At 39.1% G+C, this 22,872-nt stretch overlaps 1 protein-coding gene across 1 annotated transcript; it reads right to left on the bottom strand.

Moving 5' to 3' along the window:
- Window positions 1-5,099: 5,099 nt before the first annotated feature.
- Window positions 5,100-6,471, bottom strand: LOC114404919. Its single transcript, XM_028367642.1, has 4 exons — window positions 6,180-6,471; window positions 5,963-6,068; window positions 5,614-5,751; window positions 5,100-5,355 (listed from the first exon to the last, which is right to left on the bottom strand). The coding sequence occupies exons 1-3, from the start codon at window positions 6,257-6,259 to the stop codon at window positions 5,635-5,637; spliced, it is 303 nt and encodes a 100-aa protein (XP_028223443.1). The 5' UTR covers window positions 6,260-6,471; the 3' UTR covers window positions 5,100-5,355; window positions 5,614-5,634.
- Between the last annotated feature and the right edge of the window lie 16,401 nt (window positions 6,472-22,872).

Here is a 22,872-nt window from a genome sequence, read left to right as displayed (position 1 = left end):
ATTGATCCTAAATGTATATATGTTGAAGACTTGTTTTATGATGATTGCTTTGCACAATTGAAAGTTATGATGCTTGAAATTTACAACTATGTTGTTGGTGTTAAAATTTGTGTACTCAAGTTGTTTAATATGTTGTTGCACATACTACACGAAAATTGATACTTGAATTTAAGGATTCTCTTATGATGAAAATAAATTATATTCTTAAAGTATACATTTGGGACTTATGTTTTCATGTATAAAACTTAAATTTTGGGATGAGAAATGAATTTACTATAAATTGTGTAAAATGACACTTGTGTTGAACGTTTTGTTATGACCTATGCTAATTAATTGATGAACTGGGAGCAATTTGGAAATCATCTGTGTATATGGTGAACATGTATAAAAATAGATATGATAAGCTTTAAAAGTTGGAGTCACTATTATTTTAATTCACTAAGTAAGTTAGGAAAATAATTTAAGTAAGAGGAAGCATGTGCAGAGGAGTCTATTATTTTTTTGCTAAAACATGTTTTGATAAAATGGTTAGTTCTCTCTGCATGGTTATCTTCTGGTGATGTGTGAGCCCAATCTAGAAAATAGAAGTAAAGATATTTCTATTTGACAAATTTCATAAGAATCCACTGAGAAATGAAGTTATTGTTCAAAACTGTGAGAAAACAGAGGATTGAACTTCTTCTTCTAAAATGGAAGCTACTGCCCTGTCTTGCAACAATTTCATTCTCCTTTCGGCTCTGTTCCTTCTTAAAGTGGCTTCAATTTCCAAATCGAGAGGAACTAGATTACCTGTAGGAGATCTATGCATACAAAACACCGATAGAAACAGCGGTTATCCAATTCAAGAAGAAACCAAAAATAAACAAAAACAAATATTCACAAGTAATAAAAGAGTAACAAATAGACACTTAAAAACTAAACTAAACTTTCCAAATAGAAAGAAGTTCCCTGGCAACGGCACTAGAAACTTGGTCGAAGGCCGGCAAGTGTACCGGATCGCTCAAGTAGTATATAACGGTAAGTGAATATCGAGTATCGAGTGTCTTGTGATAAAAGTTTGGTGTGTGGTATGGACAAGTATGTAAACTAACCTATTCAAAAGCAAGTAAAGGTGAGTAGTGGTGTGTGAAGATAGATAGACAACTTGTTGGTCTTCCTACTGGGTGGACTGGTGTTACTAATGATGTTATCTACCTAACAATGTTCCTGTATTCTATGTTGTCTCCTGGACTACTAACCCGATGTCTCGCGCATGTTTAGCCTAATCCTAATCAAGCATCGTCCTTAGATGTCTCTTGTTGAACTAAACTTAACCAGAACCGCATTAAGACATAACATACCAAAAACTAAGTTATCATACCCCGATGTCTCACGAAAATACGATAAGCTAGCCCCATCCTATCAGGTTCTAAGGATCAAACCATTTCCCAATGTTGAGTGACCCTAACTAAGCATGGAGTTGCGTGATCAAGGCAAAGGCACACTAGAATTAAGTACTGATAGCACAGTGAACACATAAAACATCATTAGATAAATATGAAAGTATTTACATCAAGTACCCCATAGGAAGAACCAACTAAGGATTTAGCTCTCCATAACAGGGAAGCTCCTTTTACAACAATGAAAAGAGAAAATGAAAGACTGAAGATATACAAGTAGTGGAGGTGTCTCCTCCACCTCTAGAAACCTCACAATCACTCAAAATTTCATCCAAAGCTCCGCAAGATGGCTTCCTCATCAAGCTCAGATATCTCTCAGTCTCTCCACAGCCAAAACTAAAAACTAAAAACAACCTAAAAAAAACTCACCATCCTCTCTCCAAATTCGAGATTTCAGCTTAAATAGGCAATCCTGTAGGCAGCCATGCGCTTAGTGATATCATCGCTCGCTTAGCACACATAAGTGGCTTTTGGCTTAGCGCCAGTCTTCTCGCTCAACCTGGAGGATGCAAGCAGTGCGCTTAGCGAGTTGACACTCGCTCAACGCTTTTGTATAGCTCATCCTTCTTCTAGAGTCTTCTATGCGCTCAGCCAGCGGACGTCGCGCTTAGCAGATTACTCGCTCAGCATGTGAAACGGCTTAGTGAATCAATAAATTCTCCACTTCACCAATCTTGCCCATTTTAGCTGAAATTGAAATGGAATGATCATTAAATACACAAAATTGGGATATTGAGTATTGATTACCTATATTAACAAAAAGTAATTACAATACCACCAAAAAGAACTATAAATGGGAGGAGTTGTATACAATTTACAACAGCTTCTTACACAAAAGTTAGTTGTATTAACCGACTAACAAGTAGCTCCTCCAACCAGTACATAGTATGATATATAAAAGCAAGCCTAACTAAGGAGTCTGCCAATACATTGCTCGCTCTTCTAGTAAAAATCAAGCCTACAACTGGTATTTGCATGAATACACTACGAAAATCTTCCACAACACCACCAAAATAGTTTCTTTGTCTATAGCTTCCTTTCTTCTTCCATTCAAAGAAAATTCTTTGGCTATTAGTTTTGAACAACCCATTATGAAAAACCATCTCAACCGACACCTTCATCACCCACCTAAAGCATAAGGCTTCTGTATTGCGAGTGCCCATCTTGTACTTGTTGATGGAATCGTGGTACTTCCTTACTGAACACAAATTGGTATCCGAATTTGACACTATAATTCTCATTTTCTATGAATTTTCAGCAAAGAATAGAGTGAATTTTTTGTGCAGTAGCGTACGCGAACCACTTATTTACCTTCTAAGACCTTTTCCTCTTTAAAGAGACAACTCATAGTGGTGTTCTCATCTATAAGTTGAGAAATATTGTCTCTTATCACATCATCATCATCCATCATAACTTCCCAGTTGTCTTTCCACACACAAATTGTCCTTCCTTCACCAATCCTCTAAATTCCCCCTTTATTTATCACCCACCAGTTACCCCACATGTTTGACCATGCATAACTAGGCTGGAAAACTTTTTGTGGTTATGATATTGATGTCCTTGGATAGCATTTTTCCTTGACCACTCTGGGAAAGAGGGATTCCAAATTTTTCATTAACCTTCATCACTATTTTTCCAAAAGTGTTCTTTAGGAAGCTTGTGCAATTTTAAAACCAAGGCCACCATCTTTTGTGCAATTTGATTGCATGTTGACTTTGGTAGCATGAAACATCTCATCACATAGGAAGGAATAGCTTGCACCACTGACTTTATTAGGCCACTCATCCTGCTTTTGAAAACGTCTTCTCCTTCCAACCTTTCAGCTTCTTCCAAACTCTATCTCTAGCAAAATTAAACACTTGAGTCTTTGATCTCCCCAAAATGGTTGGAAGACCCAAATAATTTACATGTCTCTCCACTGCCTTTACCCCATAACTTATCAAGTTCATCAATTCTGGTACTAGACACATTTTGGATACAAGAGAGCTAAGATTTCTCTAGATTGATCCTTTGGCCAGAAAAAGCTTCATAGGTTTTCAAGATTTCAGCCAAGTGTTTTGCTTCCTCTCCATTGGCTCTTGCAAAAATAATGCTATCACCTACAAAAGACAAATGTGAGATAAGAGGAGCCCCAAAGTGCACTTTGAATCCATGCGGTCTCTTTTGATTCACAACCTATGATATCATTGAAGAAAAGTTTATGCTCATTAAAAGAAAAGGTATATGGGGATAAAGGCCCCCCTACCTCAATACAAAATTCCATAGTGTGGAATGGTACGTTGTGTGTATTTATCATTAATGTGTGGAATTTTGTTGCATAGGAAAAATAAAATAAAATTGATGACCCTAAAAACCTCATTTAAAAGATGTTTTTAATTATACGCACCTAAATTTTGAAGACTTTTTTAAAGAAAAATGATTTTTTTTTCTAATAACAATGTGGCTCTAAATATTAAAATTTGGTTAAAAATGATTTTATCTCATCATTTTAATTTATTGGAAGAAAAAAATAACAAGAAGTTAAATAGAATAGGTTTGTGTTTTACGCAATTCCCCTTTCTCCATATTGGACCAACTGCATCCGTCATTCTTCTCGTGTGTGAATCACAGACTATTTGGTCACCGACTATTAGGATTTTGTCTATTTGTTGATATTTTTCTTGCTGAATTTTGTTTAAGAATTTTACGTGACTTTTATTTTGATTTACACAAAATTTGTTATAAAATTTATGCTAATTTAAATTCATGGGATTTCAAAGTTTCTTGTAGATCAAATTGATTAACACTCTAATAAGATTCTAAAATAAATACCAAACGATTAATGTTCGAGAAGGGAAATTTACTTCTCAACTAAAGCTTTCCAAATTACTAGAAAAAGTATTTGATGTAAGTGAAAGAAAAAAAGTATGAATCAAAAAAGCAATAAAGTAAAATTTAAAGGCAATAAAACTGTAAATTCCGTAACATAAGATGTACAAATAAGATAAGTGCCTTAGCCTAAACTGATGCTAATTTCAAATTAGAGTCATCTTACATTGGCCAAAGTTAACACTAGTAGTGTATGCACGGTAACATCCACCTGGCCAAACGCTGCATAGCAATTAATGTTATTGCACTACTACAGCAGGTGCATTCTACATCGGTTATGGATTGACGTTGTAGAAGACGTCGTTAAAAGGGGGTAGGTGTTCTATGACGGTCGCAAAGACCATCATAGAATGACGTTAATTCTACGACGGTCACTTGGTTCGACCGATGTAGATTGACTTTTATTCTACTACGATCCCTTGGCCACGACCATTGTAGAATGGCGTTAATTCTACGACGACCGTTTGGTTGGACCGATGTAGATTGGCTTTTATTCTACTACAGTCCCTTGGCATTGACCGATGTAGAATGACATTAATTCTACGACGGTCTTCCAAGAACCGATCTAGAATGCATTTTTTTGTTATTTTATTTATTTTTGTTCTTGGATAAATTTTTTTTGGTATTCATCATCACAAACTTGAAACGTCAAAAATTCAAGGAATAAACACACATTACAATATGAAATTAAATAAACTTTATGCAATCAATATCAATTATTCAAACCTTTTGTAGTTTGAAGCACTTTCAAAAGTAAAATGAATTCCTATATATCCTACACACCAGAACATCCATCAAACTATAAAACATTTGCTTATCAAAAAAACAAAAACAAAATATATACAAGCCAGAAGAACACTTGAGTTTTTCAGAAATTCAACTCACCTCATCAGGAACCACATAGGCACATGTAGATTGTTTGGCAAGTTTTTGGACATATTTATTAAGCCCAAATTTCTTAGGACCCATGCTTTCTTTGAGGAGATAATGCATTCGCATATTGTTTGTCTAAAGCTTCCACAATGGCCTTTTCAATATTAGCAACGACCTGTCGCCAATTTTTTTCAAAAAAAATAAAAATCAAACTCATCCTTCAATCTTTTGTCCATCTCATACAATAAGACACTTAGAATCAAGGAATAAAAACTCCAGTGCTAAAATATGCCTTTTTATTATGAGCAATAGTTTAAAAAAAAAAAAAAAACTTATCATAGGTATTTGCTTATAGGAGAGATCAAAAGATGAAAATGGAAATGAATAACATCTGGAATTCACAGGGGGAAAGAAATAATAGGAATTGGCATACATTCTCTAAGACCAAGGTATATTATGGCCAACGACAAATGATGACCTCGTAGTCTGTCAATGTCTCCTTCAGCCGCTCATACATATCATCAACAAAGGGAGTAGTAGAATGTTGTGTTCTAACTCCTGACCATTTCACCTGCAACAGCATTTAGATTTAAGACAACCCCACTGTCACAAAACAATTTACTACTGAAGTGATGCAGCAGTTAACATATGACCAGTTTTGAAGTATCCTTCAAAATCAAATGGTTCATTGAAACCTAGATCACCTAAAGGGAATATGATGAAGTCCTAAAGACACAAAATGGAATATGACAATATTATTGTGATATGTTAAAAATAAATACCTTATCTAATTTGCACGACTCCAACAAAGATAGACGTTTATCTTGTATCCAAACAAGAATATACAAATGGAACAACTCTTTTGCATCTACTCCACCTTTGATGGAACTAAGAAGGAAATACAGCAAGTTAGACTTGCGTAGTAGTAGGGATTCGTTCTAGGACTTAAACAGGGCTATACTCCTAGTCTCTCCAACTAAAAAGCATAATAGCACTTACCCAATACCCCAGCGTACAAGATATCTCTGAAAATCTGATGTGGCAATAACAAGTTCTGCCACAGGTGATGATGGGCCCATTGGTGGACAATATATGAGGAAGGCTCTTAATCTGTTGCAAAGCTCTGTGCTGTATATGGAAGCAGAAAGATTTGGCACAGGATTGCAGGTTTCAGCTAAGAATTTCCTTATCTATTACATTTTCCATCCACATCCCGTAAGATCGGCAATTCAATCCAGATTCCGAACATTATAATTACAAATGAACAGAAAAGCAAGGTTGAGCCATTCCTGAAAAAATTGAAATCATTCGTTATGCTCCAGTTGGTAATAACAAACACATTTTGGGAAACCTTTTTCACCCAACTTTTTTTAAAATGCTACTTTTGCTTCAAACTCAAGCTATGTGTTATATGAATTCTTGAAATAATTATTAGAAAAGGTGTTAAGAATGTTCGAAATAGGTTAGTCACTGCTACTTACTTTTTTGTAGGCCATAGGACAAAATCAATTCAAATGGATTTAAACAGTTGTTTGAATTGAAATAGGTTAGTCACTGCTACTTACTTTTTTTGGTAGTGTGTTGCACAAAATAGTTAAGGGCCCAAAAGCCAAACTTCAGACATTACTTTTTTAGTAGTGTGTTACACTGGCTTATAGTATCTCAATGATCAACTCAGCCACCATCTAAAGCACTAAAAATCTAGAATAGATAAAATGATACAAACTCCAAAAATATTCATTTTAGGAACAAAATGGCACTACTGATGTACAGAACAAACTACCTATGCTGAAGTAATTATAGTACACGCCTTCAAAACTCAAATTTATAATTTTCAATAAATTAAAATGTTACTAAGAAACAGTATTATCGGTAGTATTTTTTATAATGAAATAGATACTTGTCAAAGTACTAGCAAAATTGAATTTAATTATTTTGAATTAATTAATTAAATAATATATAAAAGCAAAAGCGAGAGCAAAATTTTAAAAGATTAAATATTATTATATATAAACATGAGTAAAACATTCAAGTAACCCCTTAGATATAAGCACCACTTAGAATTTCATAATTCAAGCATAAAGCATAAAGCATAAAGCCATCAAATACACATATATATAGTAAACAAATAAAATGGTTTCCACAACTTTCTGCCCTACGCTGCTACGCACGTAAAATTAATTATCATATCATCATTGTTTAAAAGATCAACATATATTAATTTATATCATTTGTTAAAAATTAATTATCATATCATCATTGTATAAAATTAACGATTTTAACATATACATAGATACGATAAGATGTAATAAAATAGGGGAAAAATAATTACCTTATTTTTTGATAATGGATTGTTTTGAGGAACCGGCTTCGAATAGGAAAGTTCCTCTTCCTTTTTTATTGCTGCCAACAAAAATAATTTGAAAGCATGTATGGAAATTTGAGTTGAGTATATGTCCTAAGCAGGTTACACTAATGAAACAGAAAAGCTTACCTTGCTCCAAAAATGAGTTGCCTGAAGGGCTAGAATTCTCACTTGTGCTTTTCCTGTTAGCAATATAATCAATTAACTTCCCTCTGTAAATTTCCTTTAATTCTGAAAATACTTCCGAGGGAAGATTCCGTATAACTTCCACGTCAAGGTTACATAAAGGAGGGGTGTTGAAATTGGGTTGGTACTTGCTTGGTTATTAGGTATTTTATTGTCCATTTCTACTGAAGACCCTGGCAAATCTCTACAAGCACGACTGCAAATGCTATCCCTGTTCTGCTTGTCATGACCTGAAGAAAGAGAAACCACCAGAGGTTTTTCACTAATTCCATCATTAACAAAACCTCAAAATGAACCAAAAAGAAAATTTATATAAGTTAAGTGATCAAATAGGGGGTTCATTAGCCATAGGATATTTCTGATTTTCAATACTTGCATATTCAGAAGTGAGCCATGATTTCAAAGTATATTTTACTGTACTTCATGAAGCAAATAATGTTAGACAACTATAGAGAAATTAAAACCAAGGAAAAAACAGTAAAGTTTGTCTTGAATACTAAACTGAAGGATGGAAAGATGAAGAACATCAAGATAGCAGATCTCCACTTAAAAACTTTTGTTTCTATTTAGTTCAGTAGCAGGCATTACCAATAAATAGGAGGCTGATAAGGTGAACCCCCTTAGTTGAAGTTATTACCTGGATAAGATATCCAATAGTGGTCCTGCAAAAAATAATCTCTTTGATAGAATCCTGATGGTCCTTCTTGGTGGTACCCTTGGAATCCATGCCAATTTGGTATGCCCATGTAGTTTACTTCCCTCGAAGGATCTTGTTGGACTACGCATTGCCCTAGCTCGTGTGTTCCTCCACATATGTGGCATCCCCCTACCTGCATAACTGAAGAATGAGAAGGACTTACCACTTGTAATTGTTGTGGAAGCTTGCTGAGGGTCTCTGTTAGAGCTTCTATTTGTCGGGACAACAACTTTTTCTGAGCTAAGGTTGCATCTTGAGTGGTGAGTTCTAGAAGGCTTCTCTTTGTTGGTGCATATGTGCAATCACAAAGAATGGCGTGATCACTAGCCGCCAATAAATAGGAGGCTGATAAGGTGAACCCCCTTAGTTGAAGTTATTACCTGGATAAGATATCCAATAGTGGTCCTGCAAAAAATTATCTCTTTGATAGAATCCTAATGGTCCTTCTTGGTGGTACCCTTGGAATCCATGCCAATTTGGTATGCCCATGTAGTTTACTTCCCTCGAAGGATCTTGTTGGACTACGCATTGCCCTAGCTCGTGTGTTCCTCCACATATGTGGCATCCCCCTACCTGCATAACTGAAGAATGAGAAGGACTTACCACTTGTAATTGTTGTGGAAGCTTGCTGAGGGTCTCTGTTAGAGCTTCTATTTGTCGGGACAACAACTTTTTCTGAGCTAAGGTTGCATCTTGAGTGGTGAGTTCTAGAAGGCTTCTCTTTGTTGGTGCATATGTGCAATCACAAAGAATGGCGTGATCACTAGCCGCCATGTTTTCTATGAGTTTCATTGCCTCCTCCAGTGTCTTTAGATTGATCTTCCCTCCTGCGGATGCATCTTGTAATTGCTTTGATTGTGGTCGCAGACCATCTATGAAGATGTTTAGTTGCACCGGTTCACTGTACCCATGTGTAGGCATCTTCCTAAGTAGTTCGTGGAAACAGTCGAGGGCCTCGCTGAGGGATTCGTCAGGAAATTGATGGAATGAAGAGATTTTCATCTTCCCTTTAGCGGTATTTGATTCTGGGAAGTATTTCTTCAAGAATTTCTCCACCACCTCATCCCATGTTCGCAGGCTATTCCCCTTAAACGAGCGAAGCCATACTTTTGCTTTATCGGCCAAAGAGAAACAAAATAAGTTGAGGCGGATGGCATCTTCAAGCACTCCTGCTATTTTCACCGTGTTGCAAATGTCGATGTATGTGGCCAGATGTGCATATGGATCTTCACTTGGTAGGCCGTGAAATAGATTCCCTTGAATCAGCTGGATGAGGGAATGTGAGTATGAGATGTTGGCCGCCTGCACCTCTGGTCTGGCTATGCTAGTGAAGTATTGAGGTATAATAGGGCTAGAGTAATCCTCTAGTGTCATCCTATGTGGACGATCTTTTGCCATGATGTGTTCTTCAAAGAAGGAATATGAACTGCTCACACAAGAAATAACTATCGTGCACGTTATCACAGAATAAAAATTAAACTTAAATATTTTTTAAAATTTTTTTATTATTTTTTTCTAAAAAAGAAAAGAATAAAGAGAAAAAAAAAATGAAGCAACTAAAAAAATAGATAAAAAAGAAAGTAAAATAAAAAATAAAAAGTGAAAACTAATTGCTTTAAAATTGGAATATGCAAATAATCAAGTACGAAAAACAAAGTCCCTGACAACGGCGCCAAAAACTTGTTAACTCGTTGGAAAGATTACCACATTTGTCACAAGTAGTAAAGTACTCGGAAGTTCGAATGTCAAATCCACAGAGACTTGGTTTATACTTAAATTAATACAAACCCAATTTAAAAGCAATAGATAAAGAATTTAAAATAAAGATAGGCAAATATAGTAGATAAGATAAAGATTTTAAGATGAAAATAAAAGATTTAAATTAAAAGATGATAAAGATAGAAGATAAAGAAAATAAGAAAATAAAAGTAAAAGATAAGAAAAATAAAAGATTAAGATAAAGATAAGAAAAGATAAGATAAGAAAAATAAAAGATAAAAATAAAAGAAAATCAGAGTGTGATAATGTTGGGACCTAGCATGCCTTGTTTGCCTAGAACGTATGAGTTTATGATTTTTCTTTATCAATTTAGGTGATTCTATTTTACCCATATCTGTTCATTTACTTGCCCCTGATTCCTCGCGATGACAAGCCTATTTTATTTATCTATCTCCCAAATTCCTTTGCAAAGACTCAATAAATAAAATGCATGAAGTACGAATTCTAGATGTTTACAAGAATGCATGGGCATAAAATAATCATTCTATGTCTAGCAATGAATTTCCTATGAAATCATTTCTTTTTGTTCTATTAGAAATTACCCTTTTCCGAGTGTCTAACCCCTAAAACCAATGCATGCATACCTTCTTTAAATCTTATTTAGAAGTTACCCTCTCCCGAGCATCTAACCCCTAACAGAATGTAAAGATGAATAATGCAAGATAAAAACAGAAAAGATAATAGAATAAAAAACACCATTGCATTGATAAATAGTGAGTACATCATACATCGCTTGGCTTTTAGGCCTGTCAGACCCTAACTAGGGGTTTAGCTACTCATAGCCATTGAGGGCTTTACAATGGATGGGGTATAAGAACTGATGGGATAAGAGGGGTGAAAGAAAGAAAAAAAGGGAGTAAATGAAACTCCTATGAGAGGGGGTTGTGTGGTGTGTTCTTTTCCGTTTGGCTTGACTCCCTTTTTATATTTGTTGTAGTGGACTTGGGCTTGATGCTAGAAATCTTCCTTTTTGATATTTTTGATATTTTTGGATTTGTTTTGCTTTTAATCATATCTTCATGAGACTTCCTGATATTTTAGATAACTGCTAAATAAATATTTTTAAAGATATTTTTAATATATTTTTATCATCAAAATAACTCATATTTAGCAATTATCAACTATTTGCACAACAAAAAAAAATATATTATTACAGTCCAGCTGGTTAAAAATCCCCATGAATAACAAAGATACCTTGTTTAAAAGCTTATGCAATTTCAAGCCTGGAAACATGCAAGCCAATACCTTAAATCTCCTTGACATCTATGTGAAATCAACAAAAGGAGAAGATGAAGATGATATGATATCCGGTTAAATCTGCATTAAACATGTATGGATACCCTGTTAGAAGTCAAGGCTGGAACACTTTTTAAAAATGAGATGTACAAATTAATCTTTTAGATTATAAAAAGAGTTCTGTAACATCCTGGAAATTTCTACCCGGAGTTTACGGAAACGATGTATTTTGAATGATTATATATATAAGTATTATTCAGTGTATATGCCTATATGTTCTTGGTAGAAGTAGGAATAGTGGGGGCAAGATACGTGGGTTAGACTAATTAAGGAAGAGAAATCCAGAACTTGGAGGTTATGGGTTAATTCTTAATTAATTAGTTAAAAATCATCGTTTTGCGTGCGACTTAGAATTTAACGAAACCAACCTCTGAACCACGCTCGGGGTTTTATTCTGAGCGTTTTGATATATATATTGAGTACTTTCGAAAACTGGCCCCGACGGACGCAGAAAAACGCGAGAAACTGGAATCAGAGAAATGGCACGCAACCCAAGGCAGGATTTTAGCGTTTCTAAGGTCAGATTTTCCTCACTTTTGTGACTGAGTATGGGTCACAGTCAAAAAGAGAAAGTGGGCCCTTTTTGCTCCAATCAAATAGGGACATGTGGCAGAGCTTGAATAAAATAATAGAAAAAGAGGAAAACCCTTTTATTAAAACCCAAAAAGCAACCCTCTCTCTCTTCACTCAGCCCAATTTCAGACAGCTCTCTCTCTCTCACGCAGCCTTCTTCTTCTTTTCTCCCATCCACCATTGTTGCCCAACAAAGCTTCAACCTTTGGTGCTCATTTCTGCTCCAAATCGCGAAAGGAGGGCATTTTCGGGGTCGTGAAGTGCGTGGCTACAAGTGGGACTTCGAAAATCCAGGTTTGGGTGGACTTCTTTCTCTCTTAAATTTCGTGGGTATGGGGTTTTGGGAGATATGATGGGTGGTTTTGTTAGTTTTCTGCTGTGTGATGATTATTTGTGAAGGCATTTGCTGAAAACTTGTTGAAATTGCCATGTTTGGGTGAGTTAGACATACCCATTCTGTTTTAGGGTTTTTGTGATGATGTTTGTGATGTTTATATGCTAAAAATTGCTGATGGAAAACTGTTAGAGATGAAGGGTAGAACTAACCTAGGGTTAGAAAGTGAGAATGTGATGTTATGAGTGGAAAAAGAGTGAGACTTTGAGAGTTGGAAGGCTAAGTCTGAATTCTGTGGTAAATGGAGGTTAAAGTGAGTTAATACTAGCTTGAAATGTCATTTAGGACATGTGAGAAAGGTTAGGCTGAGCTAGAGAGAAAAACAAATGACCAAAGTGAACCAAGAGCCATTTCTAGGGCAAAATTGGGTGTTGAAGAGTCAAATTTTGATTTGGTGGAATTTTTGGTGTAAATTCAGTTTGAGCAAGTTTAGATTGATGTTATGGACTTGTGTGAGGTGAGAGTTTGCCTCAAATTTACCTCATTCTAAATTTCACTTTTCAAACCTAGAAAACCCATTGAATTGAGGGGTTTTGGACACCTAGATTTTGTGTTGCTGTGGTTTGAAGCTTGACCTTGGTTTAGACATGATTGATACATGATTTGGGACTTGTAGGATTTGATTTGGGCAAGATTGGATGAGGGGAAGTGTGGTTTTCGAAATCTGCATTTTGTGCAGATTTTTGCTGTGAAATTGTGCAGCAGGATTTTGCACAAGTGCAGAAAAATACTAGGCTTTTGCTGGTTGTGGAAAGAGCAGTGCAGAATGAGTTCTGGATGTTTGCTAGTAGATCCCAACGGTCAAAATGTAGGCTTATGTACTAGAGACTTCCAGTAAAATTTTGGAGTCGATCCAACGGTTAACGAATTGGATCGAAGGAATTGTTACTGGGGTCTTTGAGTGGGAAAAGCTGTGATTTTTGGTTGGTGTTTTGGCAGAGTTTTCTGCCTTTGCTCTGTTTTGCTTGGTTGTGATAGCTTGTGCTGTGTGAATGTTGTTTTGCTTGGATGTTGTGGAAGCTTGAGAGGATTGATGGGGACCCGGTGTTGAGAGAAACGAGGATATGGGCTACGTGGGAGTACGTGAGCTCAGTTGGAGGTGGGCAACAGGGGATGGTGGGTTTATGCGCGCATTGTGGATGTGGAAAACTTGTTGTGCACCATCGCCCGACCGCCACCTAGTACCACATGTGATGGGTACCCCATAATCCTACAAGCTTGAGATGAGGAAGTGTTGAAGGGTGAAACTTCCTGCTTTTATTGTTGACCACAGAGTGGTACCTGGAGATATGTCGCGGGGGTCAGGAGACCTTGGGGACGTCAGGTGGGGTGCTATTGCCCAAAACCAAGCTTGACCAATCCCGACCCAACCCGGGCATAGTCGGTCAGTGAGAACCTGTGATGTACCTAAGCAGGCGAGCTCCTGGCAGTCAACAGATAAAAGGAAAACAAGACCACAAAGCAAGGAGGCTTGTGGTGGCTGGCCAGCTGTGAATTTTGTGTAATATGTGGATGGTGGCCTCTGGTAATCGATTACCAAGGGGGGGTAATCGATTACAAGGCTTAAAATTGAGGACAGGAGGCTAAGATGGTCTCTGGTAATCGATTACCAAGGGGTGTAATCGATTACCAGGCTTGAAAACGAAGTCAGGAAACTTAGGGAGCCTCTGGTAATCGATTACCAGCCTGTGTAATCGATTACACAGAGGAATGGGTCACTGGTAATCGATTACCAGGCATGTGTAATCGATTACACAGTGTATTATTGCATATTCATGTCCTGAGGCTGTGTAATTCAAGTTTAGCCTCTGGTAATCGATTACCAAGGTTGTGTAATCGATTACCAGAGATGGAAAGCCTTTAAATGCCCCTTTTTATTGCATGTAGTGTTTATGAGACGCATCGTGTGCAGCACAGTTAGATTCTTGTGAAAGAGTCTACCCCTTTCTCTTCTTTCTTGTAGATCGTGATGGCGGCACAGCTAATTCGTGATCGAGTAGAGATGGAGTGCCTAGAGGGAGCTTGGGAGACCCTCGAAGGCAACACGAGGTGCCGATTTCGGGGCACCATTCGATTCACGGCTACTTCTTTGGTGCATCCAGATGAACCTGCACGGACGCTTCAGCGCACGGTGGCGTGGACAGCTCCTTGGATTAGTTTTGTATACTTTTGAGGGTGGGTGTATCTAGGACTGACTGTTAGGTTTACTCTTTTGCTTTTGTATGGGTAGACCTGATGTATAGGCATTTGATTATTGTATACTTGTGGCTGAAGCCACCACTAGGGATACCTTTGCTCTGGATGACACTATATATTTTGTAAAACTCCCATATTTTGGACAGCTTTAAATGATGAATGCATTTATGATCGATCTTGTTATTTGAAAAGAAAGCGTTAGCAACTTTATTGTAAAAGATTTTATCGACCGTATTTTATTCTTTTATTTTCACGTGACGGCCTAAAGTAATGGCTGGTACATTCTTCCTTTTGAAACAACAAAATAATTTAGAGACTTATGAGCGGTAAGAAAGAAATGACTCCGAATAGAGTTGTGAACTGGCCATTCAGGACTTTATAGTGAGGATTTTCCTTCTAAACCTATTTATAGTGAAAAGAGAAAGAAATGAAAAAGAAAAAAAGAAGAAAAAAAAAAGTTACCATGGTTTTTGTTATTTAATTTATTTCTATTAAGCCAGTCATTAATTTAGGGACGCCACAATTGGTGGTATCAGAGCAAAAGTTGGATTCTAGTGAACCTGTTTATGGTCTTGCTGTGTGAATGCTGTGTATCTCTGAAACTTGAGAGTAGGTTTCGGGGAGTGACGTTAAGTCACACATTGTGTGTATTTCTGCTTTCTTGTCTTGAGCATGGATGTGTGACTGATTCGTAGGATTGTTATGTGTATAAGTATGTATAAAGAGAAGGATGTTGTTATAACTGTCATAGCCTGTGTGGTACACTCTCTCATTAGGATTTCTTAGGTGCTAATAGTTTCCCTACAGGATAGGTATGGCAGGGCGTGGTAGGGATCAGAACCGTGATGTCCTTGACCGCATCACCGCTGTGCTGGAAACTCTAGTGCAGGAACGTGATGTGGAACCGGCTGAGTATCGGGGACTCATGGCTTTCCGTAAGAACCACCCGCCAAAGTTCAGTGGAGACTATGATCCGGAAGGTGCTAGGTTGTGGTTAGCTGAGACGGAAAAGATTTTCGAGGCGATGGGTTGCCTTGAGGAGCATAAGGTTCTTTATGCGACATTTATGCTCCAAGGGGAGGCTGAAAATTGGTGGAAGTTCGTGAAACCTTCGTTTGTTGCACCTGGAGGCGTGATTCCTTGGAATGCCTTCAAGGACAAGTTCTTGGAGAATTACTTCCCGCGAGATCTCAGGAAGCGGAAGGCGAGGGAATTTCTGGATTTGAAGCAAGGAAACATGTCTGTTGGGGAGTACACGGCTAAGTTTAATGAGCTTCTGCAGTATTGGCCTCAATACCAAGATGCTCGGAATGAGGAAGATCTGTGTGCTCAGTTTGAGAATGGACTTCGGTTGGAGATCCAACAGGCGGTTAGTTATATGCAGATTACGGATTTTAATCAGTTGGTGACAAAGTGCAGGATTTTTGAAGATAAGATGAAGGAGAGGCAAGCTAGAGGTGTTGGAGGACCTCAGAGAAACCATCCTTTTAGGGGGAATGGTAACAAGAGGATGAAGCCGTATGCTAGCGACAAGGGGAAGCAACCTATGGCTGCCTCCAACATGAGCCAGTCAAGGGGGACTGGGGTACAATGCTTTCAGTGTGGAGGACCGCATCTTAAGAGGAATTGCCCACAGCTCCAACAGACACAGGAGAACCGTTGTTATGTGTGTGGCAAGGTGGGCCATTATGCTCGAGAATGTAGGGTGACCGGGAGACCGACGGTAACTGCCAATTCCAACACCGTCAATCGTGGACCCACTAATTCCACAAGGAACGGTAATGTTAGCAACAACAACACTAGTGGTGGAAGACCAAAAGTACCCTCTCGGGTATTTGCTATGAGTGGTTCAGAAGCGGCTGCCTCCGACGAGTTGATACGGGGTAAGTGTTTGATTGCTGATAAACTACTAGATGTACTTTATGATTCAGGTGCCACGCATTCTTTCATATCTCATGCATGTGTGGAGAGGTTGGGGTTATGTGCGACGGAGTTGCCATATGATATGGTGGTGTCTACTCCGACGAACGAGCCTGTAACCACCTCTCGGGTGTGTTTGAAGTGTCCTATAATTGTTGAGGGTCGATCTTTTATGGCGGATTTGATTTGCCTACCTTTAGCTCATCTAGATGTGATCTTGGGGATGGATTGGTTATCTGCTAACCATGTCTTTCTAGACTGTAAGGAGAAGATGCTAATGTTTGGTGGAGATGTAGTTCCACGTGAACTATTGAAAGAGGATGCGGCCAACGAAGAAACGGAAGATGTTCGAACTTACATGGTGTTGTTCTCTATGTATGTGGAAGAGGACGCTGAAGTTAGTTGTATACCGGTGGTGTCAGAATTTCCAGAAGTTTTTCCGGATGATATTTGTGAATTGCCACCTGAGAGAGAAGTGGAATTCATTATTGACTTGGTGCCTGGGGCGAATCCAGTGTCGATTGCGCCTTACAGAATGTCTCCGGTAGAACTAGCAGAGGTGAAGGCACAAGTGCAGGATCTTTTGAGCAAACAATTTGTTCGTCCAAGTGCATCACCATGGGGAGCACCGGTCTTGTTGGTTAAAAAGAAGGATGGAAGTATGAGGATGTGTGTGGACTACCGGCAGTTGAACAAGGTCACTATCAAGAACAAATATCCGCTACCAAGGATAGATGATTTGATTGACCAATTGAGGGGAGCAACGGTATTTTCGAAGATAGATCTGCGATCGGGGTATCATCAAATCCGAGTTAAGAAGGAAGATATCCCAAAGACTGCGTTTCGGACTCGGTATGGGCACTACGAGTATTTAGTCATGCCATTTGGAGTGACTAATGCTCCGGCTATTTTCATGGACTATATGAACCGTATATTCCATGATTACTTGGACCAATTTGTGGTTGTGTTTATTGATGATATCCTAGTGTATTCAAGGAATAAGGAGGAGCATGAGAAGCACTTGAGGATTGTGTTGCATATCCTGAGGGATAGGAAGTTGTTCGCCAAATTGTCAAAATGTGACTTTTGGTTGGAGAAAGTGCAGTTCTTAGGACACGTGATTTCTAAGGACGGGGTTGCGGTGGATCCGAACAAGGTGGAGTCGGTTATGGAGTGGCAACAACCGACAACTCCAACGGAGGTTCGAAGCTTCTTGGGGTTGGCAGGCTATTATAGAAAGTTCATTGAGGGATTTTCTAAATTGGCATTGCCCCTAACTAAGTTGACTCGTAAGAATGAGAAGTTTTTCTGGAATGAGAAGTGTGATCAAAGTTTCCAAGAGTTGAAGAGGCGGTTGACGACAGCTCCAGTGTTAATTTTGCCCGACCTTAAGAGAACATTTGAAGTGTATTGCGATGCAAGCGGGCAAGGCTTGGGGTGTGTGTTGATGCAAGAGGGAAGAGTAGTGGCGTATGCTTCGCGTCAATTACGTCCTCATGAAGTTAACTATCCGACTCATGACTTGGAACTAGCAGCGGTGGTCTTTGCCTTAAAGATTTGGAGGCATTATTTGTACGGTACTCGTTTCGAAGTTTTTAGTGACCACAAGAGTCTCAAGTACTTGTTCGATCAGAAGGAACTCAATATGAGACAACGAAGGTGGATGGAGTTCCTCAAGGATTATGATTTTGGACTTTCCTACCATCCAGGAAAGGCTAATGTAGTAGCCGATGCGCTAAGCCGGAAATCTTTACATGTTGCGACTATGATGAGTTTGGAGCAGAGATTGATAGAGGAGTTCCGAGATTTGAATCTAGCAATTGAGGTGCGACCCAAGAGCTTATTTGTGGGAGCATTGCGGATCACCAATGAATTTGTAGACCACATACGCGAGGCTCAAGGGGATGATCCGTTTTTGCAAGGCAAGGTGTTAGATGTAAAGGGGGATAGGGGTGTGGAGTTTGAGAAGGATACAACCGGGTTAATTAGATTCAAGGGGAGGATATGTGTGCCATCTCTAGATGATTTGAGAGTAAAGATCTTGGAAGAAGCTCATAAAAGTCGTCTTAGTTTCCATCCAGGAATGACTAAGATGTACCAAGATTTGAAGAGAAGTTTTTGGTGGCATGGCATGAAGAAAGATGTAGCCGAATATGTAGCAAGATGTTTGACCTGTCAAAAGGCTAAGGTTGAGCACCAACGACCATCGGGAGAATTGAAGCCATTGGAGATTCCGGAATGGAAATGGGGGAGCATATCTATGGATTTTGTATCTAGTTTACCCAAGACTAGTCGTGGACATGATGCTGTGTGGGTCATAGTTGATCGACTCACCAAATCTGCTCATTTTATTCCAGTGAATATGAAGTATAGAATGGAAAAGCTAGTGGAGTTGTACATCAAGGAAGTAGTAAGGTTGCATGGAATTCCTTCTAGTATTGTATCTGACAGGGATCCGAGGTTCACTTCGCGATTTTGGACGAGTCTACATGAAGCCTTGGGGACAAAGCTGAAGTTTAGTTCAGCTTATCATCCTCAAACAGATGGCCAGACTGAACGAACCATTCAGACTCTAGAGGATCTACTTCGGGCGTGTATTATAGAGCAACAAGGTAGCTGGATGGATTGTTTGCCATTGATTGAGTTTACTTACAACAATAGTTACCAAGCCAGTATTGGTATGGCTCCTTTTGAAGCTTTATATGGACGAAAGTGCAAAACTCCTATTTGTTGGTATGATGATGGAGAAGCAGTACTTCTTGGACCTGAAATGCTACAACAGATTAATGAACAAGTGAGGTTGATTCGAGAGAAGATAAAAGCATCTCAGGATAGGCAGAAGAGCTACTATGATAGAAGGAGGAAGCCACTAGATTTTCAGGAAGGAGAACATGTGTTTTTGAAGGTTTCTCCCGTAACCGGAGTCGGAAGAGCTCTTAAGGCTAGGAAGTTGACACCCAAGTATCTAGGTCCATATCAAATTTTGAAGAAGATTGGGCCTGTAGCTTATCATATCGCCTTACCTCCGAGTTTATCGAATTTGCACCCTGTGTTCCATGTCTCTCAGCTGAGACGATACAACCCGGATCCATCACATATTCTTGCAGTGGACGAGGTACAGGTGAAGGATAACCTCACCTATAGAGCACAACCTCAGGAAATCACTGACCGAAGGACGAAGTCGTTGAGAGGAAAGGAGATCGCGTTGGTGAAGGTGCAGTGGGGAACCGATGAGGGTGATTCTACCTGGGAGTTGGAGGATAGGATGAGAGAATTGTACCCAAGTTTGTTCATAGAGTAGTTAATTTCGGGGACGAAATTCCTAAAAGGGTGGGAGTATTGTAACATCCTGGAAATTTCTACCCGGAGTTTACGGAAACGATGTATTTTGAATGATTATATATATAAGTATTATTCAGTGTATATGCCTATATGTTCTTGGTAGAAGTAGGAATAGTGGGGGCAAGATACGTGGGTTAGACTAATTAAGGAAGAGAAATCCATAACTTGGAGGTTATGGGTTAATTCTTAATTAATTAGTTAAAAATCATCGTTTTGCGTGCGACTTAGAATTTAACGAAACCAACCTCTGAACCACGCTCGGGGTTTTATTCTGAGCGTTTTGATATATATATTGAGTACTTTCGAAAACTGGCCCCGACGGACGCAGAGAAACGCGAGAAACTGGAATCAGAGAAATGGCACGCAACCCAAGGCAGGATTTTAGCGTTTCTAAGGTCAGATTTTCCTCACTTTTGTGACTGAGTATGGGTCACAGTCAAAAAGAGAAAGTGGGCCCTTTTTGCTCCAATCAAATAGGGACATGTGGCAGAGCTTGAATAAAATAATAGAAAAAGAGGAAAACCCTTTTATTAAAACCCAAAAAGCAACCCTCTCTCTCTTCACTCAGCCCAATTTCAGACAGCTCTCTCTCTCTCACGCAGCCTTCTTCTTCTTTTCTCCCATCCACCATTGTTGCCCAACAAAGCTTCAACCTTTGGTGCTCATTTCTGCTCCAAATCGCGAAAGGAGGGCATTTTCGGGGTCGTGAAGTGCGTGGCTACAAGTGGGACTTCGAAAATCCAGGTTTGGGTGGACTTCTTTCTCTCTTAAATTTCGTGGGTATGGGGTTTTGGGAGATATGATGGGTGGTTTTGTTAGTTTTCTGCTGTGTGATGATTATTTGTGAAGGCATTTGCTGAAAACTTGTTGAAATTGCCATGTTTGGGTGAGTTAGACATACCCATTCTGTTTTAGGGTTTTTGTGATGATGTTTGTGATGTTTATATGCTAAAAATTGCTGATGGAAAACTGTTAGAGATGAAGGGTAGAACTAACCTAGGGTTAGAAAGTGAGAATGTGATGTTATGAGTGGAAAAAGAGTGAGACTTTGAGAGTTGGAAGGCTAAGTCTGAATTCTGTGGTAAATGGAGGTTAAAGTGAGTTAATACTAGCTTGAAATGTCATTTAGGACATGTGAGAAAGGTTAGGCTGAGCTAGAGAGAAAAACAAATGACCAAAGTGAACCAAGAGCCATTTCTAGGGCAAAATTGGGTGTTGAAGAGTCAAATTTTGATTTGGTGGAATTTTTGGTGTAAATTCAGTTTGAGCAAGTTTAGATTGATGTTATGGACTTGTGTGAGGTGAGAGTTTGCCTCAAATTTACCTCATTCTAAATTTCACTTTTCAAACCTAGAAAACCCATTGAATTGAGGGGTTTTGGACACCTAGATTTTGTGTTGCTGTGGTTTGAAGCTTGACCTTGGTTTAGACATGATTGATACATGATTTGGGACTTGTAGGATTTGATTTGGGCAAGATTGGATGAGGGGAAGTGTGGTTTTCGAAATCTGCATTTTGTGCAGATTTTTGCTGTGAAATTGTGCAGCAGGATTTTGCACAAGTGCAGAAAAATACTAGGCTTTTGCTGGTTGTGGAAAGAGCAGTGCAGAATGAGTTCTGGATGTTTGCTAGTAGATCCCAACGGTCAAAATGTAGGCTTATGTACTAGAGACTTCCAGTAAAATTTTGGAGTCGATCCAACGGTTAACGAATTGGATCGAAGGAATTGTTACTGGGGTCTTTGAGTGGGAAAAGCTGTGATTTTTGGTTGGTGTTTTGGCAGAGTTTTCTGCCTTTGCTCTGTTTTGCTTGGTTGTGATAGCTTGTGCTGTGTGAATGTTGTTTTGCTTGGATGTTGTGGAAGCTTGAGAGGATTGATGGGGACCCGGTGTTGAGAGAAACGAGGATATGGGCTACGTGGGAGTACGTGAGCTCAGTTGGAGGTGGGCAACAGGGGATGGTGGGTTTATGCGCGCATTGTGGATGTGGAAAACTTGTTGTGCACCATCGCCCGACCGCCACCTAGTACCACATGTGATGGGTACCCCATAATCCTACAAGCTTGAGATGAGGAAGTGTTGAAGGGTGAAACTTCCTGCTTTTATTGTTGACCACAGAGTGGTACCTGGAGATATGTCGCGGGGGTCAGGAGACCTTGGGGACGTCAGGTGGGGTGCTATTGCCCAAAACCAAGCTTGACCAATCCCGACCCAACCCGGGCATAGTCGGTCAGTGAGAACCTGTGATGTACCTAAGCAGGCGAGCTCCTGGCAGTCAACAGATAAAAGGAAAACAAGACCACAAAGCAAGGAGGCTTGTGGTGGCTGGCCAGCTGTGAATTTTGTGTAATATGTGGATGGTGGCCTCTGGTAATCGATTACCAAGGGGGGTAATCGATTACAAGGCTTAAAATTGAGGACAGGAGGCTAAGATGGTCTCTGGTAATCGATTACCAAGGGGTGTAATCGATTACCAGGCTTGAAAACGAAGTCAGGAAACTTAGGGAGCCTCTGGTAATCGATTACCAGCCTGTGTAATCGATTACACAGAGGAATGGGTCACTGGTAATCGATTACCAGGCATGTGTAATCGATTACACAGTGTATTATTGCATATTCATGTCCTGAGGCTGTGTAATTCAAGTTTAGCCTCTGGTAATCGATTACCAAGGTTGTGTAATCGATTACCAGAGATGGAAAGCCTTTAAATGCCCCTTTTTATTGCATGTAGTGTTTATGAGACGCATCGTGTGCAGCACAGTTAGATTCTTGTGAAAGAGTCTACCCCTTTCTCTTCTTTCTTGTAGATCGTGATGGCGGCACAGCTAATTCGTGATCGAGTAGAGATGGAGTGCCTAGAGGGAGCTTGGGAGACCCTCGAAGGCAACACGAGGTGCCGATTTCGGGGCACCATTCGATTCACGGCTACTTCTTTGGTGCATCCA

This window comes from Glycine soja, chromosome 1, assembly GCF_004193775.1.
Source record: "Glycine soja cultivar W05 chromosome 1, ASM419377v2, whole genome shotgun sequence".
In the NCBI taxonomy this organism is placed as follows: Eukaryota; Viridiplantae; Streptophyta; class Magnoliopsida; order Fabales; family Fabaceae; genus Glycine; species Glycine soja.
The sequence above is the reverse complement of the archived record's forward strand: the minus strand, read 5'-3'. Positions and strand labels throughout refer to the sequence as shown.